The sequence below is a fragment of the Clarias gariepinus genome, chromosome 24 (genome assembly GCF_024256425.1).
Source record: "Clarias gariepinus isolate MV-2021 ecotype Netherlands chromosome 24, CGAR_prim_01v2, whole genome shotgun sequence".
Taxonomy (NCBI): Eukaryota; Metazoa; Chordata; class Actinopteri; order Siluriformes; family Clariidae; genus Clarias; species Clarias gariepinus.
The window spans coordinates 14,726,556-14,753,810 of NC_071123.1; the positions used below are offsets into that span (position 1 = coordinate 14,726,556).

The 27,255-nt window shown below is 37.8% G+C and overlaps 1 protein-coding gene across 4 annotated transcripts in view; it reads right to left on the reverse strand.

The window, feature by feature from the left end:
* Nucleotides 1–27,255, reverse strand: part of dab2ipb (DAB2 interacting protein b) — a 137,515-nt gene that overhangs the window by 67,548 nt on the left and 42,712 nt on the right. For all 4 annotated transcript variants that reach the window (XM_053484928.1, XM_053484931.1, XM_053484929.1 and 1 more), the window contains exons 2-3: nt 16,007–16,116; nt 5,851–5,969 (exon numbers count right to left, since the gene is read on the reverse strand). In XM_053484928.1, the coding sequence (XP_053340903.1) occupies nt 5,851–5,969; nt 16,007–16,116 (229 nt within the window). The remainder of the gene's footprint in view (nt 1–5,850; nt 5,970–16,006; nt 16,117–27,255) is intronic.

Here is a 27,255-nt window from a genome sequence, read left to right on the forward strand (position 1 = left end):
TCTTAATAATGTAGAAGTCGTAGGACAAACATAAAGGAATAAAAAAATTAAAATGTTTAAAAACGGGGTGCTAAAACTTTTGCACCGAATTCAGAATGCAGCTTGCTCTTCACGTTACATTATGGTGATAAGATAGAGTAAGAGACAGAGCTTATAGCTGCTTAAGGTGATTGCTGGAAAGGAAGTCAGGGATAAGCAGAGGGAAGGATTGGAAATCGATGTTAATTGCTGCATTTATGCAATGAAGGAAAAAACGGGTGTGGAGCTCCAAATTAAAGATGAGTGAAAACAGGACAGACACTCCGAGTTAAGGGTTATGCAGAAGGCATGAGAAAAGCAACCTGGTGAAAAATTTGCTCAGTTTAATAATGTTAAATGTCAAAGCCTTATTGCAAACATGCAGGGAAATGCTCCAGGGAACATTCAGATTTTCTTTTTTCAAATTTGTAGTTTTCAGTTAAACAAAAAGTGAGAACCTTTTCCTGATCTTTTCTAACCTGTTAATACGAGCCATCATGCGTGTCTGTAAACAGACTGTGATTACAGATGCTAAAATTCTCTGATATACGAGTGGTTGGTGCAAACAGAGCTGTATAAGAAGGTTTGGCAATTGGCATTAGACTGTCTGGCGACACAAAATGCAATTTCAATTATGAAGGACAAAGAGAGAGAAAGAGAAAGAGACCTTGTGCTTTGGATATCAAATGGAATAAACTGTACTAGAATCTACAATAAGCCTAAAAGTCTAAATATAGTCTAAATCCTTTCTCTTTCTGTCTCTCTGCACATTGACCATTTTGACTTTTGTGCTATAGAAATGTAAATGTAATATGAGGTGGTATCAAAAGATTTGAAGTTAGCTCTGTTTTTTCGCTGTACAATATGTCCTTCCTTAGACACCTTAAATCCTGGCAGTAGAATTTGCTATTGCCTGGCTCCTGGGGATGTATTATCGATGCAAATGCTTTTCCACTGTGAAGACAGTTGCTTTGTCTCAGGATCGTACCCATACACCCAACTTTTATAACTAGTAATGATCCTCGACGTGAAGGACAGGTCATCTACGTTACGCTGACAATACTGCGATGTTCCTTTTGCCCCTGGGTCAGCAGCCCGGGGACGAACTTGGCAGCGACTTATATTCAAATCACACTTGAGGATTGCCTGGACTGTTCCGTATGACACACCAACAATGGCAAAACTGTTGTGGCTTGTTGTTCTCTAAACATTCTGCCAAATAGTTTTGACATTTTCAGGGGTTGAGCTCTTTGAAGGTCTTCCTGATCTCTTGTCATCTTCCTGTGATGTTCTTCCACTCAAACGACTCATTGCAGCATGAGCATAAACTTGTTAAACCATAAATCATGTCTTTGTGTCAAATTTGCCCAGTTTCACGCTGAATTTTATGTTCGCGCTTTTTATGTAGCGCTTTGTTTTAACTTGAATATCAGACATGTATTGGACATGGTTAAAATCAGACAGTATTGGACATGGTCAAAATTAGCACCAGTTGCACACAATTGTCTTTTGGCACACTGACTTACAGTATGAAGGTCAGGGCTCCCTGTAACTGTGTGTGTGTGTGTGTGTGTGTGTGCGCGCGCAGCCTTGTGCTGCCATCTGTTGGCGTGTTACAAAAAAAGTCCCAGAACCTTTTGATACCACCGCTTAGTGCTAAGAAATTAGCATCTATTAGCAGTTTGCCTTGCTGTTCAAAAAATTAAGCAACACACTTAAAGCAAATGTAGATTCACTGTGGTATCAAACAAAACAGTATTTACTGTGTATACTAAAAGATCATTAGTGTTTTGGAGAATGAAAGCTAATGCTAGGCATAACTCTTTCCTTTTAAATGTGTTTAAATACTAGCCTATTCTCTTTTGCTAAAAGTGCTAATCATAAAAGATTTCATTTCTTTTTAGTAGCTAGTGAATATGCTGAACATTATGGAAAAATAGCACACCACAAGCCAGGTTAAAACAAATGAGACAGCACTCTGCTGACTGAACTGTTCACAAGCAGATGCTGCTGCCTTTCTGCTAGCAAAGAAATGCTAAACTCTAGCGAAGTCCTTTCACACTTAAAGAGCAGTAAGTACTTTAAATATGTTTTAAATATACATATCACAAATGTTCTCCATTGCTTAATCTGTACAAAATCCTACACATACAAGGCTTTGGAGCATTTTTGCACGTTCTATTGATAATATTATTAGCATAACAGGATATGTCATAAATCTGCTCTATCCACACACATAATCCAATTTAATAATTGCTTTTGAGATTTGGAATTTTGGGTGTTTCATCATTTTATAATTTCATTAAAAGAAATACTGATGTCTTTTAGAAAAATGTTCAAGCTAGTGACTAACAACAACAACAATCGATGAAATTATAAAATCAGCCAATATTTAACGCAGGGGCAAAACTAAACAATGGACATGCTAAAAGCTAATGACCAGACTAGAGAGAAAATGTATTTCAAGCAGAGGCTTAAGGGTATAATTAGCAAAAGGCTACTTTTGGCAAAGACTATCTGAGTCTAGGTTACAGCTAAATATAGTGACAGGAATATTGATGCTTTTCAGGCGAAGAATACTGCAGTGCAAGTTGTAGCAGTAAAGGGGTCATAAAATGGTTCGCAAGCTTGAAGGAGAAGCCGCTATTGTGCACATAGCAGAGGGGTGAAAATGATCCTAACAAGCTTATTCAGCACAAAACTCTGGGGCAAAGCGTACTTGATGATCTTAAACTCCCATCCCACTGAGCCACGTTTCCATTACGTGCTCAAAAAATTGGCTGAACTCAGTTAGAACTAGTACAATTTGGCAGGAACACAAAAGAAACCAGTGAGAACGGACATGTTTAAAAAAAAAAAGCCTAATGAAGACGTGGTAAAAACAAGATGCAGAAAGATCTTAATATGAAAGTATCAACCACAGCCTTGACCGGCTAATGACTGATCACGCCGCCGTATTTATAGAAACCCACTGAAAGCAATGTCATAAGATGAGATACCTGGTAAATACATGGTGCCTAATAACGTGGTTCGGATCTGTTGAGAGTGTAATCATGTGCATGATACAAAATTAAAGACACCTGGATAGACACATTGAGAACCTGACAGGGAAGGAAGGAACTAGTATAAACAGGCTAGGAAGTAGTATGAACTTGATAAATCATTTTGACCCTATTCCTACTGTGTTCTTCGATTTTTTTAGGATGCAGTGGGAACTTAATGGTGTGACGAAGCCCTTAAGAACATTACAGAACGTTTCTGCAATTGTGAAACACTCAGGTGTCGGTTTGTGTACTGAAGAAATGTGAAGATGCACGTAGTAGATGTGAAAGCGCAAGTAGTGAAAGAATATCCGGTGGTTTTTTTTACACGTCTAACATTTTCACACTACAACTTTCTGAAAGTGAATTTGTCCATTTTTTGCTTTTCTCACTCTATTTCACACTCTCTGGCACTTTACCTCACACTCTTGCCGCACTGTTTATCTGTTGTGTTTGCTGTTTTTTTTATTTTCATTTCTTTTGCTTCTGGCAAAGCATGTACTGTACTTTTCCATTTGGTGGTGTCTACCGGGTGTTCATGCATCAGCTGTAGTTTGCTTGCATTTTTCTAAAAGTCTAAAATGTAGTATAAATATTTCTTCTTAAGAAGACATTTGTGCAATGGAAGGAGCTTCCAGTGTCTTCCCAAACACTTTTCTGGTTTCTCAAACACATGGCAGTCTTTTGTGTGTGTGTGTGTGTGTGTGTGTGTGTGTGTGTGTGTGTGTGTGTGTGTGTGTGTGTGTGTGATGACAGTAATTACAAGTTCTGGCATTATAAGTATTAAAATAATCCAGTCAAAATGCAGTTTAGAAATCGTTTATAATAAATGACAGACATGTAAAATCGATTTCTCCATTAACAGCTTGAGACCGAAAATCCTTATATAAAGACCGTTAAAAATGTTCTACATTCCATAACGATACTGAAGATTTTAAAACTATACACATATAGCATTAGGTAATTAAGCAACAACAACAACAACAGTCAGTTGTTATTTTTAGCCACAAAGGTCAGCTGAAGTTTAGTTGAAGTGGAACAATTCTTGCAAGAAGTGGAACAGAAGTGTCAAGTGCACGTGCAAAGCGCTGTGGCGAAACTTGCTTTCATAAAGTCCATCCCAGGAAAGCAAGACCAAAACTATGTTCATTTTATAATTAAGTTTATAGTTATCGGGTGCTTATAAAGAGAAACAGTGAAAAGGAATTGCAGCGTACATAAGGGTGGTGTCTGGGCCTCGGGAGTTCAGGGATTCTTGATCATTGAGTAGCTTTAAAGTATAAATCTATTAAGTTTCCCGCTGCATAATTTTTTTATTCACTTCTAGTTGGCTGGATAATGTGTTTCATTCCAGAAATCCATGATTAACCTTTTTGTAATGTACAGCTATGGGATGCTGTGGGTTACCATGCCAAGTGCTTTTTTTTGTACTGATAATTTCACCTTTTTGCCGATTTAAATACACCTACATGGACATAATGTATGGTGTATTACAATTATTAATAATAAAAATAATTATGAATTATTTGTGTAGATGTTTTTGGATATTGTAAAGCTGCTTTGAGACAATTCTTGATTTTTTGCAGTAAATGTAATTTAATTATTAAATTGCATGTTGGTGAAAATATAATTATAAACTGTATTAATACAACAATGACAACTGCTATAATTGTGGTTACCTGCTACCTCCTGAGTGCACAAATTGCAATGGTTCTATTAACATGGTACACTACGAACTCATAATTTTCCTAATCACATGACTTCATCCTGATCGTATGACTTGTATACGATCCTTGTATTTGATTAGTTGCATCTGTATATAGGCCAGTCGAGCTCAGATACACCACACCCTTTGGATTTAATTGATTATGCCATAATAATAAAGGCTTTTTTAATGTTATTACTTGACCTGAATGTCTATTTCTTTTACTTCAGACTGTTTCCTATCATCTGTTCTCAAGTAAAAAGCTTTTTCTAAAAATTGAGAATGAAGAAAACGGAAGGGTGGAGAGATGGAGAAATGACAGACTGCAGTGTAAAGCTCTGTCGGTTTTCACAGCGTGTCGGCGGCGACCTTGATAAGCGGCTTGCTATGAAACGCAGACACATAAACTTGCCACATTTCTACTTATGTGCATGCATAAATCTTTAAGCATTCACTTATACTGTACATCAGTAGCAGCTGGCACAAAAAGAAAACCTCACTGCAGGAAAGTTTAACTCATATCACCTACACCAAATGCCAGATTTACATGCATGTGCAATGTCGGAACTGCGAAGACTCTTTTTTAATGCATTTCGTTAATACTGTCTGTAACCTGTATTTATCATCCTCTATGCCACTAAAATGTTGGGAGTTGATTAAATTAACAAAAAATGCAGTGTAGGTGTAAGAGTGTGCATGAAAGAGTGTACTGAAAGCATTTATGATTTAAAAAAATTATAAAAGAAAAAAAATAATGAAATAAAGGCTTAAAAGAGATAATCCCATAGCATTTCAGCAGTTGCACTCAAGTGCTGGCTGAAGTGAAAGTAAAGGAATAATGAAAAAAAAAAAATCAATACTACTGCAACTTGGAGCAGATCTTGAAATTTAAGAGTTCACCTGTAATGATAGGCAATTTACAAAGGTTCACCTCTTTCTGAACGAGTGTTTTGAAGTGACCTGAAAGAATTAATTTAATTTGCAAAAGTAAAGGGGGAAAAAATGCCAGAATGTGAGCAAGCTGTAAAACCGAAGTAGCTTTATTTTCACACTAGAACAATGAGAACCAGCTTGTGACCTTCTTACCTCTCAGTCTCTACAGGTCTGAAACCAGGAAGGATGTGTTTGAAACTGCTGTTCCTGTCCAGCTTGGGTTGACTCTTGGTCCGCTTTATTGATCCTTTTAATCTGCGACTCAGGAAGCCCTTATGAGAAACAAAGACACAGAGAAAGGAGTTGTTTAATTCGGACACTCTTGAGGCTATGAAGCTGTTTCATGTACTATGCTAGGATTGTTCAGTAACGTATAGTGTACCGTTTCCTTTTTATGAAACGTTTTAACACCTTGACTAGCCAGGGGTAGCTCAGTGGTCAAGGCATTGGACTACGGTTCGAAAGGTCCCAGATTTAAACCCCACAACCACAAAGTTGCCCTTGTTGGGCCCTTGAGTGAGGCCCTTAACCTTCAACTGGTCAAATGTATAATGAAATAAAAAGGGTATACGGGTGTCTGCCTAAATGTAGTGACCTTCTTTTACACTTGGCGGTCTCTCATTCATTAAAACATTTATTCACTCTTTGTTTTATGCTGGTCAGGGGCTGGTACTATATCACAGATCGATTAGTCAGTTAGTTTGGGGGTTCATTCATTAATTAATTTATACCATCTGGGTTCCAGTGTCTACAATGCTCCAGTAAAAGCCTGGCAACTGTACCAATTTCTTCATTTTGTCATCCATCCATATTTATCCATTTATCCATCCATTCATATACTAGTTAATCACTTTATATGAGTTAGGGTGTTGGTGTACCAGTGGTCCTATGGTGGCTGTTGATAATGACAATCAGCAATTGTTCATTCATTCATTCATTCATTCATTCATTCATTTATTACTGCTCTGGGTTCCAGTGCTCATGTGGTGTCCTGTTAAAGGGATTTGTTTGTTTGGTCATTAATTATTCGTTTATTTATTTATGCATTGCTGTATATGGATTAGGGTGTTGGTGTCAACAATGCTCCCACGGTGGTCTGTTAGCAATGACAGTAAATGACAGTAATTGTTTTACCATTTATTCATTCATTCATTCATTCATTTGTTTGTTTATTATTTTTTATGGTCAAGCTGTTGGCGTCAGCAATTCTATAATGCTATATAGCAATCTTATAGTGGCCTGCTAACGAAAACAGTCAGTCATTGGTTATTTATTCATTCATCGTTTGTTTGCCTAATACTTCACACTGCGCAAGGTAGTCATATTTGTTTATTTACTTGGTTATTTATTTATCCATTTATCCATCCATTTATCCATCTAGTCATTCACTCAGTCACACACTTATCAGTTTACACTGGTCTGGTTGTTTGGATCAGTGATGGTTCTGTGGTTTAGATAGAGAGCAGTCAGTAATAATCATTCATTCATTAATACATTTACATATCCTTTCACTTACTCATCAATTTAAGTGTGTGTGTGTGTGTGTGTGTGTGTGTGTGTGTGTGTGTGTACATGTAAGAAGTCAGTAGGGCTCCCACTATCTGTTTCTTTAAAATGAACCGGTTTATATGCTCAACCTCTTTTGAACAAGACCCCATTAGTTTGTTTGAATTTATTATAGATCAAAGAATATGCATAGGAGGTAAACGATTTTCACCTTGGTTACTCAAGCATTTCAAAGGTTTGGAGAGAAATGGCAAAAGAAATAGAAAATAAGAAAATAAGACTAACTATTAAGTCAACATACATGGCCACAAGGATTTCTTAGGCTTTTCAGGTAAAGAGATATGGAGGCAGAATTCTGTGTATATAGTCCCTGATTGCACCTTGAACGATGGAACAAAATAAGAGAATAGATGAAAGAAAGACGGAGGTGGAGACTTTATACAGGATTTAAGGTCATACAATATAATTACCACTTCTAATTTCATGTCATCTTTCACTTCCTTTTATTCATGCTCTTTCTCTTTTTCCCTCTCTGGTGTGTGAGTGTGTGTGTGTGTGTGTGTGTGTGTATTCAGCCACTCAAGAATCAACTTCTTCTTGTTACCATGGAGATACTTGGGGAGAGTGAGAAATTAAAAAAAAGAATGAAAGAAGAGAGAGTGAAAGAGGGGAAGATAGACAAGGGCAGATGGAGTGAAAAGTAGTTTAAGACTGATGGGGCAGAAGTGCAAAACAATGAGGAAAAAAAGAGACAAAAGGTAAAAAAAGAAGACTACGGAGTGTACGCACACACTCACTCACACACTAAGAGATGTTGGCTTCATTAGATAACTCTCCACCTAAACAACTGGACCTGGGCGGTGGGTAAAGGGTGTGTTACCCTTATATTAGCCCTTTATGATAACTGTCATCTAGCTGGCATCAACTATCATTAAGACTTTGATATCAATTAACTTAAGTTTGATTCAGAACTGTCTTAATTTCTTCATGGCATAGATTCAACAAAGTGTTGGAAACACTCCTTAGAGATTTTGGACCATATTGATGTGGGGATTTTTTTCGACTGCATGTCCATGATACAAATCTCCCGCTCCACCGCATCCCAAAAGTGCTCTATTTGATTTATATCTGGTGACTGTAGAGGCCATTTGAGTACTCATTCTTATTTTCAAGACACCAGTTTCAGGCGATTTTAGCTTTGTACAGTACAGGCAGAAACAATACTCAGGTAGGATGTAGTATTTAAATCATGTTCAATTGGTACTAAGCGGCTTAAAATGTGGCAGGAAAATATCCACACTAATCCCCATTACACCAGTGACACCAGCCTGAACCGTTGATACAAGGCAGGATGGATCAATGCTTTCCTGTTGTTTATGCAAAATTCTGACTCTACCATCTTGAATGTCTAATCAGAAATTGAGACTTATCAGACCAGGCAACATTTTTCCAGTCTTGTCCAGGCACATTGTATCTTCAGTTTCCCATTCTTAGCCGAAAGCAGTGGCACCTGGTGTGGTCCTCAGCTGCTGCAGCCCATCTGTTTCCAAGCTTTTATGCTTTCAGAGATACATTCAGAGATACATACTTCAGTATACCTTAGCGAATCATCTGCCTCCATCTAACCCTATACTCTGAATCTTCCTCTCTCTCCCCAACTTACTTCAGGTCCTCTTTACATCCATAAATCTCCTCCTTGGTCTACCTCTAGACCTCCAACCTCAGCATCCGTCTATCGATATATTCACAATCTCTCCTCTAAACATGTCCAAACCACCTCAATCTAACTTTTTCTCCAAAACATCTAACTTCAGTATACCTCAGCTGTAACTAGATGTTATTTGAGTTAGTGTCGCCTTTCTATCAGATCAGACCAGTCTGACCATTATCCTCTGCCCTCAAGCATCAACAAGGCATTTTCACCCAGAGGACTGCTGCTCACTGGGTATTTTCTCTTTTTTCCGCCATACTCTTGCTTGTGTGTGGAAATCCCTGTAGATCAACAGTTGGGGAAATACCCAGACCAGTCCATGCCACAACTTTCTTCCCCTTTCTGATGCTCGGTTTGAATTTCTGCAGATCGTCTTGACCATGTCTACATGGCTAAGTGCATTGAGTTGAAGCCATATGATTGGCTGATTAGATATTTGAGTTAACAAGCAGTTGAACAGGTGGACCTAATGAAGTGGGGGGTGAGAGCGTATTATGGAAAGTGTCGTAGCAAAATCAAAAGTCATCCCTGCCATAAAGACTGTAGGAACAGTTAAAGCTGTTGTTCATAGCAATATTTTTGCTACAAAAAGAAATTCAGGTGTCAGGAGGGGGTTATTTTGATGTCATGGTGACATCTTTAAAATATCTATAAATGAATCTTTTAAAATACCAGTGGATTTATGCGATTTAACACGAAAGGGTTAGGTAGATGTGATGTATCATTACGAATGCATCTTTAAAATGCTTGTATGTCTGTGCAAGCTACAGTATCAGGAAGTTGTCATGTACATTCCATGACCTGTAATGTAGCTTTATTATAGTATGTATCTTTATGTGAAACAATCTTTAAACAATCACTTAAAATGTTTAAAGGTATTCACCGGGTGTCATGAAGGGTTTCTGTAGATGTTATGATGTAATATGCCTTTAAAATGACTTTAGGGTTTATGTGAGTTGACATAAAGCAATTATGTAGATTAGTGAATGTCACCCTAATGTAAAAAGTATAACTCCTTGCTTTAAACTTAACTTTAAACGTGTGTTTATTGGGTTGCTTAGTGAACCCTCACAGTCTTCAAATACTCACACACTCCTATCGCTGTGGAGACATTGATTCCTCGCAAGGTGCTAAAACTTGCCCACCCATGCGCACAAACACAAACACTGTCTGATACAAATGTAATTGTAAACAGCCATTCATTAGCCTGCTCGGTTCACAATTACAGCATCTGCATATTTGATTATTCTAGACAAATGAACGCACACGCACATACAGTACACACACTTTCCTCTTCATACACCCCTAATCACAGACTAATCACTCAAGGTTTCAATGCGCTAATTACAATGTGAAGGCACAGTGCAGCGATGCAAATTAGAAGATGGGAGGCGAAAAACTAAATGAGATGTTGCACTAATAATATAGTCGTAGTATACGAGTTCCCGGCATGAATATCCTCCTCGGGCGGGGCACAGGGGCAGTTATAGTGCTATTTTATAGCTAATAGCCATTAATTTATTATAGTTTTTAGGTCCCTGGATTTTTAATGTGGTATTACGTTATTATTTAAACACTGCCTAAATGTTACACACTAGCATGCACGAGTTTGAGTTGCCTATATGCCTTTAAATTAATGTTTTGGAGTTTGACATGTTGTACAGGAAATGTTTAGCCAGTACTTACCTTTCAATACTTGTTATGAGGCTAAGAGTCAAGGTCAATAAGAATGATCTGATTTTCATGTTAGACAATGAGAACAGTCCTTAGCTTAAGTTCACTTTCAGTTTGCAATCAATTCAATTGAAGCACAGTACGGCGACAAGACTCTAAGTATAAGTATAAAATTTGGTTGGTTTAAATGTTTTAAAGTAGGCCATAAGTCTTAGGCAGGGGATTATATAGAGAAATAAAGGTGGTTTTCTTTTATTCTGAACATTCAAATGTCCTGCTTTGACTTGAACGGCTCTCGTACATTTATACTTAATACTAGATATGATAAAAGGGAACTGATGAATTTTGGAGAGATTGAGAGTGCTTTTAAGTCTAGTTTTCTACCAGTTTGGTTCTTTTCCAATTTCCTCCCACGAGCTTGACAGCTAGGAATTAGGGAGGGTGAAGACTGGCACACGGTTCCTTCAAGATACACGAAGTCAGACACCTTCTCTTTTCGACCTGCTGTTCATGCCACTTCAAAGTGCAGATGAAGACATTCTGATGACAGTGCCATCTACTAATTTTCCTCTCTTGAAAACCTATAACTTATAAACTTAATTCATTTTTTTTTTATTAAGTTACAGAATTTATTTCTTGTGTATTTACTAGCGGAACAGCTGGACATATCTTTACCCAAAATCCAACAGGGAAAAAGAAAAGACACAGATTATCCTTTTTTCTTTTACTTTTGTCTACTTAGCCTTTTTGTCCCATCTGTAGCAGCACGTGAAGTCCTAAAGGTCTCAGGATCGCAATCTATGCGCTCATAGCCTCCCACGCCTTCCTGTACCAGTGGCTTGTGGGAACCTTGAGGCTGTTTAGACCCCAGAGTCCAGTGTAATCCATCCATCTGTAAGTTTCTGATTGCATCTCCTGGCTCAATCTGCTCAGCACGCAAAAAGCTTGATTTATGCATCACTCACATCTGTGATCCCAGGTTGTATTCTTTTTAAAAGGTGGATGCATTCTGTTCATGAATACAGTTAGGAATTAAGAGCAGACTCTTGCTTACCGAAGTTGAAAATGTGTTTATTCGCCGGATATAAAACTACTGGGGGAGTTTGTGAGGCAAAGTTTTTTAGTTTTTTTTTTGCGGCAACATACTGTAAGTAATTTAATATTTAAGAAAGCCCCACATTAAGATGCTTCTATTATAAACCCGGCTATAAGCAGGGTCACAGGATCTTCTGATGGTGGTATGATCTACAACACTTGAGTATGGCGAACATCCAAATCCTAATATAATCTCTGCACTATGCGTCATCTGATTGAATCAGACCACTCGATTTCACCCCGAGATATTGCACTAAGGCGGATATCAGAGCTGTCTGATCCTATATGATTCCTAAAAGGAAGCTAATCAGATACTGGTCTCGATCTCAGACACTCCACCCACTGGCCACAGAGCATCTGATACCTTGTGCACACTTTGTTCTTTCTTTTTTTTTTTTTGGGCCGCAAGCCTCTGGCTTTTAAAAGTTGGAATCTGATTAGCTATTTTCTGCACTTGCATGTAGAATCACGTCTGTGTGCTGTAAAAAAAACTGACCTTTACAAACAAAGATCTCATCTTTATTTTAAGAAAATGTTTGAAATGATTCTTAGTGAGTAAACAGCATGTTCTTCAGTGTTACTGGGGTTGGCTTATTAGTTTAATTTGAAACACACCTCACTCATTTAACGAAGCCTTGATTTCCACCCACCAGGTATTCTGATCTGATCTGTATCATTTCAAAAGGGATGGATATTAGCTGCTTTATTACATTTTTTATGGAATGTGTTTATGATACTAATTTAATTACTCACTCATTGTGTTTATCAGTGCGCTACTGTTTATTCCACCAACATTTATTCGGTATATACACATAGTATATACAGAATAAATGTATCATCTTCTTGGCATTATCTACTTCTAAATGTTTGCACAGTTATACTATACACTATATACATATATACAGTTTATACAGTATATATTGTTGTAAATTATATTTTATAGATTTTGCACAATGACAATAAAGTTGAACCTAATCTAATGTAATTCAATGTAATCTAATATTTATACTGCTTAGCCTGTACAGGGTTGCAGGAGGCATGGAGCCTGTCCCAGGTGACTCGGGGCATGACGGACATTAGGACAGTCCATCAAAGGGCACACAAGCACACACACATTCACTTACACACACTACAGGAAACGCCAGTTAGTCTACCCGGGGTGGCTTTGGACTGCGGAAGGATCTCACCAAGCTCAGGGAGAACATACAAACTCCATCCATCCATCCATCCATCTATCTATCTATCTATCTATCTATCTATCTATCTATCTATCTATCTGTCATCCATCTAGATTTTTACAGGTTTGTAAAACTTTCTTTGTAGGGCTATTGCATAAGAGATAACAGGAACTAGCATGTTCCACCAAATTCAGTGTAACTGTAAACTGGAAAAATGGTTACATTTTAAAACTTTTAAAACCAGATTCATACATTTTTGTATGCGGATATTTACGGTGGACAATGTCAAAAAGCAGCTCTCCAGAAATTTTACATTCATACTGTATATTTCAAACATGTATTTTTGATGGTGTAACTGTGAGCCACCTCAGGAAATGCTATTATAGGAAAAGGATCAACTTATAGCAGTAACAGTAGCTCAAGGATGCACATTCTGTCATGGCTTATTATCTTGATATGCAATATATGCCAATTTCAATTTACTGCATTGCCATTCGTTCGAGTTGTATGACAAAACTTGGCCTCAATGTGCACTTTCTGCATTCTGTAAATAAAATGATGCACAGTGCAGCAACTCGGCCCTTATTCTAAAAAACAACACACACACACACACACACACACACACACACACTGGGCAGTCATATAAACTGAGAAAACACTCATGCTGTTTCTCACACCAGGACCATAAGGAAACTTGATATATAACTTCTATGTTCAGCAATAATAAGCTTTATCTATATTTCATTTAGTAGTAAAGAAAAAAAACAAAGAAAACAAATTTAGAAGTAATCACTTATTCTTCTGGATAGTTAAAGACATTGTTCTGACACTAATGCTAACCCCAGACTAAATTAAGATGCATTCATTTATTTATTAAGCTTTAGTGGGCACTCTGTTTTGTCATGGTCTGTGGATCTGGAGCCTGTCCCGGGAACATCCAGTACGATACGGCGATGTGCAGGAAGACGTTACAGCTTACTTATCTACTTCCTCTATTGGTTGGATCAGTCCTAATGACTATACAGTATGTGAGCTTTGTTTGTTTGGGAATCAATCATTTAAAGTCTTATTATTTTATATGTACATTTCTATGTAGTGGAACAGCCAAAAGTCAATTCCTTCTCTCTTTTATTAATTATTGAGCTCAGCTAACAATCCCTACACATCAGACTTCAAGCGAATCTGATTAGTTTCAGAAATCTGATCTTCAAGACGGGCTTTTCCCACACTCTTATTTGAAAGTGATCAGAACAGTATCTGGGACAGTACAGTACAGTGTACAGTATCTGGCTCTGTTTGGACCACTAGCCCGAATCATCAGTAGTTAACCACACATTGTGGACCTATCTGTGTTGGTTGCTGTGGTAACGACACCAGAGGATAAACTGTAGCAGGTGTGTTGTGTGACGTCAAATGCTGACGAATTATAACAACAGTTAAGAACTAAAATATTACATTTCAGCCACCCTTCATGCCCCCCCGTCAATTTCCATCTCCATTGTTTCCCTCATAGTTTATATGGGACTGGCACCTGTTTGCACAGTGTCTAGGAGTCGAACACGGAAAATAAAAATGGACTGTTTGAAATCTGATTCGAGCAGGTAGAGCATCCAGACTGAGACACATCTTTAGGAATCTGATTTAAATCTGATATCAAACCACCTCTGATTTGATGCGGTTCAAATGTGGATATTTCTGTTCAGACTGTCCAGAAAGCAATCTGATTCCAATCTGAATAATCCCAAAATCACATTACAGTAAATGGTTTTCTTTACACGCTTTAACAGCATCTCTTTTTATTTAGTATTAGTGGTAGAATTGTGAAATATCGGTCTGAATTTAAACTAAAGTGTATTCAAACAAAGGTTTAACACTTTTCAGCCAATCAGATTTAAGATTTCCAGATCACTTTGGTGGCACAAATCTGAATGACTAAATAACTACAGACTACAACAGCTCATAAAGCATCATCAGTCACCAAACTTCTGATTAAGTTTCACCCATCTGCTCCAACGTCTGGCATCTGTTCACTTTAATCTCACGTGTGTATACATTTTACGGGAGGAAACTTAGAAGTAGAAATGTTTAAATGGCAGGATGTTGAAAATGTAATGTAGGAATCATGTGTTTCGCAGCTGTATCTATAAACTAGAAACAAGCTGTTTATAGGAGCGCAGCCTTCCGTCATAAGTCGGTTTGGAACGACTGAGGAAATGAAATGTAACGCTAAGGGTTATGTGTGAAGTGTTTATGAGGACGGAGATGTGTTTTAATTAACACAGCAACAACACAACTTAAATAAACCTTAAAAGGAGGAAATTTGTTTTTTTGTTTTTTAAAGGAAAACACTTTTGAAGGATAATTGGGAAATGAAAAACTTTTACACACATTCACTTACCACATGTATGTATTTCCTTATATGTAGAGAAAAGGGCTTAAAAAACCCCAAAAACAAACAAATGCATAAATTTAATGTGCATTTTATGAAAATCTTGATATGTTTATTCATTCTTTCCTTTAGTGTGTTGTTCCTTAAATTTAAATCTGCTTAGCAATATAAAATATAAAATGTGACTAATATGGAGCTAAATTATTTTTTGGAGCTAAATTACGAAAATTAGCAGCTAATTGCTAATAGCTAACCAAGCATATTTTGTGTCTTGATGAGCGTTAAGTCATACTGACATCCTCACATATTAAAAAAAAAAAAGACAAACCTGATACAAACCTAAATCTACAGCTCATCTGTTTCACTAAGCGCTAAAGAAAGCTAGGATTAACCGTTAGCACCTAGAAAACAAGTGGGAGATGCCTGAATATGGGTGGGAAATGCATGAAAATGTAAAATGCTTAAACATTGTAGGTTAAAAAAAAAGGTTTTCTATTTCGATTTTCTGATTAGCTTAATGTATTTTACAAAAGGCTGTGAGGAGCATCATTAGCAACTGAAGCTACAAAACATTAGCATGCAGATATTAAAAAAGTATAATATGTCACCTTTAAACCTTTCTCAAAAATTTTACCTGTTCAGAATGACATTAACGTTGTTTTTAATTTATATTAGTACACATCGTTCTTTAAAAAGACCAGCCTTTGGATATGACAAGGAGATCTTGATCCCATCCTAATAACGCGCACAACTTACTGTAACTCTAAAGGGCGTGGCAGCGGCTGTGGGTTCCATTGTAGCCGGGGTTTTCTCAGGGGCGGAGCCGGGCATGCTCCGCCTCCGTCCTGCCCTCTCAGGAGGAGAATCTGAAACGAAAAGATAAAGTGTGACTATTAGCAAGGCAAGAAAAAGAGCTGTGGATTACACGTTGACTGTCGATTTTATTGATTATTTTTGTTTTTTGGGGGAGTTTTGTGAACATCATGTTCTGTCCGATGTATCTTGTACTTTTATTGCTAGTGCTAGTGCTCTTGTAGGTGGCAGTAATGTAAATTTTAACACCCCATAAATAGAAAATAAGAAGAAGTAAAAGCGAGATTCTCTTGCAAAACAAGAGTATTTTGCAAGGCCTTTTTTTTTTTTTTTTTGCTTTTTTTGCTTTTGCTCAAAAGTTGTAATTTGAACAAAAAATTTTAAAAAGTGTGAAAACTGATTCAATCAATCGAATCGACAAAAAAGATACATTTAATTGCATAATTCATTAGGGATAAAAAATAAATAAATACATTTAAACAATAAACACAGACCACATTACGTCACATATACAAGCCCAGACACACACACACACACCACACAATGGTACAAATAGGTCTATGGCTTTCCATACAGCTTTTCATCCTTTCTTCACTGGAGAGGCAGATCTGAGCACGTCGTCTTTTTTTTGTCTATGGAATGTGTGTCTTAAAGCGCGTCATTCACTGCAACATACTGCGCCAACACAACCCTTATAATGTTCCATAACATTGTATAAGCAGTGTACAGATCTCAACTCATCGTACAACAGGCTGTCAGCTTCACAGAAAGCTACGCCGATGTCATTAGCATTAAAATCTCATTCAACGGCAACATTCGATGCTTGTTTTTGTGAAAGGAAATAACCCTTATTTTTATTCAGTGCATGTGGGAGACTAAGGCAGAGAGAGAGAGAGAATTGAAGGAAAGAGAAAGAGAGACACTGAGAGAATAAAAGGGAAGAACAGAGTCGTGCCGAAAATAACCGGAAGTGGATATGGGAAGAGTAAAAGAGAATGAAAGAAAGACATTGAGAGAATGTAAGGGGGGAGACATGAAGAGAATAAGAATAAGGAGAGAGATAGTGAGGGAATGAAAAACAGAGAGAGAGAGAGAGAGAGAGAGAGAGCATGAAAGCGATAGATTCAGGGAGATGGACAAAATGATGGTGAAATAAAAAGTGAGAGACATGAAGAGATCGAGGGAGGAGGAGAGAAATGATGAACATGAGTGAGAAAAATGGAGAGAATGCGAAGGAAATAGAGAGAGAGAGAGAGAGAGAGAGAGAGAGAGAGAGAGAGAATTAAAGGAGAGACATTTAGAAAATAAAAGGGAAGATTAGATTTTTGGTGAAAATAACCAGAAGTAGATATGGGAAGAGAAAAAGACAATAAAAGAAAGACATGGAGGAAATAAAAAGGGACAAAAGACATAAAGATAATAAGAATAAGAAGAGAGAGATATTGAGGGAATGAGAGAGAGAGAGAAAGAGAGAGAGACCTAGAATGAGAGACATCTTAAAAGAAAAGGCAGAAAGAGAATAGACAACAGAAAGGATGAGAATGAGGGTGAGATGAGAAAAATGGAGAGCATGAGAGGGAAGAGTGAGAAAGACGTGTGTGAGAGATGTGTGTGAGAGAGAGAGAAAGAAAGAGTGCAAGATGTAGAACGTAAAAGAGATTGAGGGAAAGAAATAGGAAGAATGGAAAGAAAAATAAGAGAGAGAGAGAGAATTGAAGGAGAGGAGAAGAGAGTCATGGTGGAAATAGCCAGGAGGGGAATGAAAGGAGGAGAAGGACATGAAGAGAATAAGGATAAGAAGAAAGATATTGAGGAAATGAGAGAGAGAGAGACGGAGAGAGAGAGTAGGAAAGAGAGATCTGAGTCTGGGGAATAGTGATAAGAGCAATTGACCTTAAATCACTGTAAACTGTGACACATCCGATGTGTGTGTGTGGCTATGACAAAGGTAAAAATGCTTTCTTTCTTTCTTTCTTTTATGTTTATTTATTTATCACTCGCTTGCGCCTCCGACAGGTGGACATAAGCACTGCAGCTTTCCCATACAACACTGCACACGTACAGAAACTTCGACTTCATTTAAAAACCCCGGCATTAATTTAGAGAACGTTAATTGCATTCACGAAGCCAACAAAAAAAGATAATTACTTTTTTTAACCTGACGATGAAAGTCGGCGCTTACAGCAAACTGCCGGCATCATCAATTCGAACGAGCTCGCTCTCTTCCGGGCCCGGCTCGACGGTGCACGTTCACCGCCTGGCTGAGGCATATTACTGTACATAGGATAAAGGAAGTTTAAGGTGTTCTGCAGGATGGGGGAAAATCTCTCAGGTGGAATTATTTACTACTTTAAAAGCGCTGTATTATTTCGTGACATTCTGTAGTTGTGATGAGCTCCCGCTCCCAGCACCTGTTGGGGTTGCCACTTGCCAGTCGTTCCACGTCCAGTATAATATCCTAGTTCCCAAACCTACACCCTCAGCCATAAACATGGAACAAGCAGAAAGGCCTGGCCTTGCCCAGGGCATGTAGGAGTTCATTGTTGATATCTGTAACAAAGTATGTTGCGTTTGGTGACAAAAGAGACAAACGTGGCCTTTTGTCTTGTAGGGTGCGTTCCACACCAGTTCAGGAGAACAAACAGAACTGCACTGAGATCCTGCTGAGACCAGTTTCTTTCTCGCGTACCTGTCAATAGCACCTTTACAGTGATGCGCCAAACAGCCTGACCAAATAATACCGGGTGTGTTTTTATGTATGTACACTTCGGTGTGTGTGAGTGTGTGTGTGTGTTTTGTCTCTAATCTGATGGTAATATTTAGGAATACTCACTCCATTATGAGATCAAACGTGATTAACGGTAAACAATGACTCATGTTTACTCCTTATATCCTTTACACACACGCGCATGCACACACACACACACACACACACACATGGAACGAGATGCTCTTTGCCCTCACAATTTCCAAACACATGTCTCCATCAGACCTCCCTTGTCACTGATGACATTTCGATTGACAGCTAAGATCCGGTCGGACAGAAAGTCCAATATCTGAGCCGCTGCATTCCCATGGCAACTGGATCTCGGGGGGAATTTAGAGCATTCTGTCTCGAGGAAACAATGCCACCTGTCTCGCATGCATGCACGCGCACACACATGCACACACACACACACACACACACACACTAGAAGGAGAGCTGTGCCCAATCTTCAGAATTTACACCAAGTCAGTAAAGCTCCAGGATACTGACTTCTAAATGTCAAAACTTACCAGCAGTCGCTTGTGTTTATATTGATCATTACTGAAAACATGATCCTTATCAATTCTATTCCATATACTGTCCTACTTGGATGAAGGCATACATCTGCATCTCTGTGTCTCTTTCTCATAAGGTTAGTGAGGGGTCCAGGCCACCAGGGGCGCCTATGATTTCTAACATGAATCCATATAAATGAAAGAAATGTTTTGCCTGTGCATTAGTCAAAGTTCGATTTTTAAAAGATATCTTTATGATTCACACATTGGAGGACCCGAAACCAGTCTCAGAAAATGTTCTGTCTGTCTGTATATCTGTATATCTGTATGTCTGTCCAGCCAGATTAAGTCACAGCATTAGCCTAATTTGGCTGCACATGTGATACAATCTGGCTGGACAGAATTTTATGAAACTTTTGCAGTCCTTAGATATCTCCCTGAAGTTTAACCAGCACCATAAGTACTGTAAAATCAAAATGTTGAGTAAAACTGATGTTATGAACAGTTTAATAATCGGATTTAATAATCTACTTTAAACTAAGTTACTAATGCGCTACTTGCTCAATGTAAACAAACACGTGCACGAATAGATATTAATTAAAAAAGCTAAACTGGATATTTTTACTTACGCTAGAGTATAAGTGAATTTTAACGTGCTAGAGTCGTTTTAAGACCAAACGTCATCTTTGGCCGATCTACTTCTTCGATTTCTCATCTGTGACAGCCCATGTTAGATGTTTTGGAGATAAAGTCAGAGAGGCATAATAACTTATCTAATAATACATGTTGATTAGGGACTAGAACTTTTCAGAAACAGTAGCCTGACATCTAGAATACACAGATGAACTAACCGCTCACACTCCACGCCGATCCATAATTAACATCAAAGGCAGGTTTCGTTAATTTTATTAGTTAAATTAGTGCAATTAAAGACAATGAGGCATGGAGTTTAACATAAGTATTCATGATTCATATGTATTCACATGAGCACGTGCACACGCACACACACACACACAAACTCATGCAGGTTTTCAAAAATTGCTTCCACATTTTCCATGTGTCAGTTTGATGCAGAAGTACGCTGTGCATTCTCTCTCTTTCTCTCACTGACCCCCAAACCCCCCCCAACACACACACACACACTGTACAATAATATCAATATATGCAAACAGAAAGCAAACATATTTTCCTCGCTTTTACAGTGCTTAATTTTCAGCCTGCCTCATATCAAACACACACAGACACATGGTCAGAGAACACACTTCCTGTACCATAAGCAGGAATGTCGCAGAGCTTCCCGGCTTTCCGCTTTGGGTTGTTCCAAGGTCTCTAGCCATTTCACTAACTAATTCCGTCTCTATTGTTTTGTGAAGCACAGGCTTGCTTGGAAGTGTGTACAACTTTTAATTGGGTGTGCAATCTGTGGATAAATCTTTCATGGGTCGTAGACTTTTGTAAACCATCAATAGAGCATTTAGTTTAAAGGCACAAATTATCATTAATTACATCATTAGATAATAATAAGACATCATAAACCATGACATGACATGAGTTCTGAAATCTGATTGGTCAGAAAGTGTGGATTAGTTTAATTTAATCAAACGGCTTGGATGGTGGCTCCGGCTGTAGCATAAACTCATGGTTTATATAAACGTGTTTTGGTGCTACTGTAATACTTAATATGTATACAATATATATGGATGATTTATAGTGTACTTTTAATAGAGTAATATTTATGGCACTTATGGTACCTCTTGTCTACTAGCGATAATGACAATCTAAATGTGTTAAAGTGTTTGCATGTGCACTCGTACCTAGTGTCTAGACTAACGTGTTAAAGTGTTAGTGTGTGCACTCGTACCTAGTGTCTACTCTACTTAGTGTGTGTTGTGAGTCGGATCTGAGGTTTCTGATTCTCACTCAATCTCACGTCCGGTTCATGTGCAGGTCTTTGTCTGAGGCAACAGGAAGTCAGCGCAAGTTCGCGTTAATCAAAACAAAAACCCAATCCGGTAAATGTGACTCTTTCTTGTTCTTGTTCTTGTTAGTAATCTATTGTCTTTGAATTTCGACTTCGTCAATATTCGAGTTTTGTAACCATGACAACACTTCTAGCAAGGGTAAAAAGTAAAAATATAAGGTTCATAAAAGTCATCTCGTCACCGTGAGGCACACAGACATCATCTGCTGAGCTATTGGATGAAATAATTAAAATTTTTAAGTTAAGTCACCAAACTTTAACTTAATTCTGGTTCAAGTCAATCTGGGACTTTTGATTGAGCGGAATATACAAACACAGTTACAAGAGTAAAAACTAGCTTTCATTTCTCTATATAATTCCCTGCTACACTAATGTACTTATCCCAGTGCTTCACTGCCTCACGTCTGAAACACTGGCCTCCCAGGAACTCTTTAACATGTGGAAACGGCCTGTAGCAAGGTCAGGACAACAGTATATGGGGAATGTGGCGATAACTCCCAGCGGGAACGTGGCAGCAAGTTTGATTATCGAAGACCAGGAGTTCCACTCACAGGAACACATCAGGTGCAATCATCATTCACAGATCTATGGCCTTCTTAACAACATTGGCACTGTTCAGATGTTTTACCACGGATAAGAGTCTCATCACTGTACTGTGCTTGAAGTCTTGTGTAAATGTCAAGCGTTTTTTTTTTTTTACGCCTTCATTCATTGGAAATGTCTTCCCAAGTCCTGGTTTGGCCTGAACGCATTCTGTATATAGTAGGTATATACTGAATATTATAGTATCTAGTACAGGATAATATAACATCAGTACTATAGAACTTAAGGTTCATTTTTATTAAATCGAGAAAATATTATTGCCTTTAATTATAAATTATTACCCTAATTTGAATGGGTGCTTGTTTTTACTATTTTATTTGTTTAAGGGATTTCTTTTATTTATTAAAGCAATAAATTAAAGCAGAAAATATAAAATTATGCTTCCAAAATCAGTCTCTATGTTAGACTTTAGACTTCAGGTGCCAGTAATATACGGTGATGAAGACCGTCTAATCTAATATAGAAATACATTTTAGAAGCATAATATTATATTTTCTGCTTTTATTCATTGCTTTAAATAAAAAAGAGAAGAAATCCCTTAAAGTTTAGCACAGACTGCTCTAGACGCTGTTTAATGTTTAAGTTGAAGTTTGTTTTGGATGAGAGAAAAAGCTTCTTTTTTTTCTAAAGTTTTTAAAAGCAGTGAATTTATTGTTAGAATTCTGTTAGAAGCGGTTATTTTATTACATCAGATGAAAAAGTCCGAGCGGAGACCTTTCAGGTGTCTTTTCCCAAGGCTGAAGTCATTATAAAGTAGTTTGACTAATTCTGAACAGACTGTTCTAGCTGGAACGCTGTACTCTGTAAAATGGAGGCTTTTGTCATTGTTGTTGTTGTTATTAGTGTGGCATTTTCATTTGATTTTATAAGAGCGATATGGCAAACAAGCTCACTGTACTACTGTATACGCGATATTAAGTAAAATCAAGTTTTCATATTCTTTAAAGAAGAAATGCAAATCTAACCAAAGCACAGAAGAAATTCTACACTGGGTTTATTACGGTAAACTATTAGAGCTGGGGGAAATAAAATTCAGTTACTTATTGCGATTCAACCAGTATGTGTGGTGATTCATGTATCGCTTGTTACTGTTTTTATTAATTTTTAATTGCTATATATTTGCATATGAGGTGGTAAAATGTTATTATTCCTCTATAATCCTATAAACTAACCTTTATAACAATTAATCTGAAATCTGAAATTAAATATATAGAATCATGATATTTATAAAATTGCAATACCTACATAATCGCAATACAGACTGAATCTGCACATGGGTATCGTGATAATATGGTATCATGCGGTCCCTGGTCATTCCCACCAGCGTAAACTATAGTACCAGCCATAACCTACCATGGTATTAATGTGGTACTTCAGACATGAACAGGACAAAAACTGCACATTATCACATTTATATGAGTCACAAATGGTTAGATACCCAAAAAACATTTTTTTAATATTCCTCTTGTTTTATCAGTGCAAAAGTTTGCGCTCCCTCCGCATCTCTTTAAATTGAGTGTTTTTTGTATTGTTTTACTCCATGTTCACATTTTAAACTAAACTGTAAAACTAATGACAGTCAGCTGTTTCCCTTATTAGTCTGCTTAAAAGTTTGTGCCCCCTTTTAAAACCATGCCTCATTTGTGTGCTAAATAGCCTAAATGTTCACTTTGTTACTAATAGTGATTATCAGAATTCATATGCAGAACACATGATTGGGAAATCACAAAGAAAACCTAAAGCGAAATTCACTGTAACATTCAAAACTAGTAATCTAACAAACTAATATCTCTCTTGCATTCAAATTTGAGTTGAATTGGGGATTCCACACGTTACTCAACATCGCACAAACAGCTTACTTCATCTCTGTTATCTATTTGCCATTCCCTCTATTTCCCCTCCATCTGTTTTCCTCATTTCCTGATTCTCACCTCTCCTCCTCTTGTTTTCTTATTTTGACTTACTCAAATCCCTCGCTGCCGTAATGTTACATTACACCACGTCTACTGACCCCCAGCTTCTCATATGCCCCTAAAATGTTCTCGCTATCTGTGTCAAACATGCACACACACATACAAACAGATGCAGTAGAACCGGCGCTGCTCCTCATGTGACCCGCAACCATATCACAGGACTTTGAGCCATCGTCTGTCGCGGTTCCCAGCGTTTTACGGATTAAATGTAACAGCCAGGAATGTCGCCAGCTCACGCCAGACACTTCCCATATGCAGTTCTGCGAAACTTCCTTTTTTTTTCTCGACACAGACTGTCGCGCTCTATTTACAGGACTTATCAGTGAACAAGCAGCGCCGAGAATAAACATCAGCAGTCTTAAAGTGTGCGCATGTGACCTTTAGAGAACCTGTTCGTCTGCTCAATTCGGACTCAGATCATTGGATCTTTGTTTCTTCGGATACACACTTGCATGTGTTGCGAGTGAAGCCGAACACCTCGCACCGGCTGGCAGCTGTCGTTTTCTGTTAACCGCAACAATTGTGAGAGTGTTTGTTCTCCTAACGGAGAGCAAAGAACCCTGAGAAAAACATCAACAGCACTTATGGAATGTTTGACCATCTGTGAAAACTCGCCTGTGACATTACATACATTAGGGTGTTCCTTTTTTTAACATTAATAGTTCTACTTTCAACTTTTGCTGCTTGTTTAAAAGCCAGATATATAAATGCTATAAGACATTTCTAAAATGCAAAAAAAAAATATAATTTCATCTTTAACATTTAGTGCATTATTATACCGTATGCTCTTCGAATCCTCAAATCTGATTGGTCAGAAATGCTTCAATCATTTTCTATTTAAAAAAGTCCAGACAACAGTTTTAACTTTCTAAAACTGTTATAAAATTGTTAAAATAACATATAAGTGAACTTGTACGGCACATGTTTCACGTATTATTATTATTATTATTATTATTTAAAACTACATTAATATTAACCACAAAACTTCGCATAACATTTTCAGAAGGAGTCTCTTGTGGTATCTCCTGGTAACAGAGATGTAACGTAAGTTTCTTATGCGTAAATTCGGATTAACGGAACATTACAGGCTCTCGGTAACATGACAGCATGTTATTATCCTTAAGAAGTTGTGGATGGTGGACTAAGGTTAAGTAATAACATGAACTAACTTGTTTCGTGGAAATTCCACAACATTCAATGTAACTACAAAACATGGCTTCGCATCAGCCAGGATCACATTACTCCATGTTTTACTGTATTTAGTCTTTTTTCTGAAATGATGAAGGCAGTTAAGTCCAACATATCCATCGTTCCAGGATTGTGGGAAATAGAGAAAATATCGATATGATTATGTATCGCATTTATTTTGCACAGCAATACACATATTGCCACACTGACACCAAAATCTAAAAATCTAAAAAAAAATGTTAAAAATGCTCGCCCTATCATCAGGAGATCGCTACTTCAGTTCCCGAGTGATGTAGCCGCGGCCCAGAGAGAGCTGATTGGCCAAGCTTTCTTAGCAGGGTGGCACTTAGCCAGTTATGGGTGTGAGCGAGCAGTTAGATTGGCTGGCGTCACATGGTTTGGAGGAAACACGTGATAGTGTTCGGCCTTCCCTGACTGGTAGTAGTAGTATTCCTAATGTGGTAGTTGGATAAGTAATTGGATACGACTAAATAAAGGAGAAAATCAAAAAAATGTTTAGTTTTTTTTTGAGCATTTAACATGGTAAATTATTACAATTTCTCTATAATTCTACAGGTGGTGCACTTTAAACTATCCACACAGTATCTGCGTTTCAGTCTGTTTCAAATTATAATCTGAAACATAATCTGAAAATTTTTTCCATTGTATCGTAATAATATCGTATTGGATGGTCCCTAGTGATTCCTATCCCTAATGAGAAACTGGTGTCATTCTGGCGATTTTCCGCTCATGAGTTATACCTCATCATGAAACCAAAGAATACAAAGCCATAGTCTGTCAGAATGCGTTTCCCTTGCGCTGAACTCGATATCTCCTTTGGTTCTTTTTAGATTTGCATAATCAAATTCATCACGAAGCCCAACTCTGTAGTGCGCAATAAGAGTCTCACCAGACCGTGTTTTTCTCTGGTCGACACGAACAAACGGCAAAGATAACGAACCGTGTAAGTCCAAAAGAGGGTGATATTTCCATAACTCATCCGAGGTGTTGTGGGCGAGATGAGAAAAAGCGATAGAGATGATGAATACGTAACGATACAATCGATCAGATACATGTATTGAAGGTCATCCTTAACTGTAAAGGGCCTGCCGGAAAGGTTTTCTGCAGCGTTTCGTTTTCGCTCTCTTTATCAGCGGGTATTCCTATCAGATGCCACCATGGCACGGGGCCAAAACTTACATTTATTTCTAACACATACTGTACAAGCTTGGGGCAAGTTGGCATCCCAGAGTGTACAGAGGTTCTACAGCATTTAAAGTTGTTCATTATCTCTCTCGTCCTATCGACTGACAGTATGGAATACAACACAAATGATTAATAGGTTCAAAAAAAGTAAAGTGCATGATTGTCCAGCTATCTGGCTCCATTTACTCCAGTTTAGAATTAATCTAAAAGGCATTAAAAGGTGCTTTAAGTGAGATTAGACTCGTTGTTGTTGTTGTTGTTTTAAGATTGAGTCTCTAACAGTTAAGTGGGTTCAATATGTGAATGATTTCCCACTTTCTCACCCATGTCCATAAAGTTCTGCCCCATTACCTAAGGTGGAATGTCTATTAAATGACCAGATGCAAGTCTAAACACAAAGCAATTGTTCCAGATCAGATGTTATAATTGTATAAATTGTTTATATGATATGGTTTAATGCACTATTTCTTCAAGACCTGACCATTGCACCTTTAAAATGTCACCCACTTGTGCACTTATTTAATTGTTCAGGATAACAGAACACAGTTATTTGAGTTAAAAACTCACTTTATTTCTCTATATAACCCCCTGATACACTAGTTTGGATACCATCAAGGTAGAAAGTTTTCTCAGTATGCAAGAACTATGATCGAACTGCCTGCTTTTACAACTGAACCACTGGCCTCCCAGGAACTCCTTAATGACTAACATGTGGTCAGGATTGTATGTGTACGGGGGGTTGTGGAAATTAGCTCCCAGACGAATACAAGTGGTGCTTATGAATGATTGTGTGTACAGTTCCAACCACCAGGTTATCAGGTGAGTTTTAAGCATCAGGCATTCCACTCGGTGAATGTTGCGGTGGGATCACCATTCGGATGTTTCTCAGATCGTAACGTGCTTAAAGTCTTCCTCAAATGTCAACCAGATTTATGACTTCATTTACAAACAAGTCCTGGTTTGACTTGAACGCCTCTTGT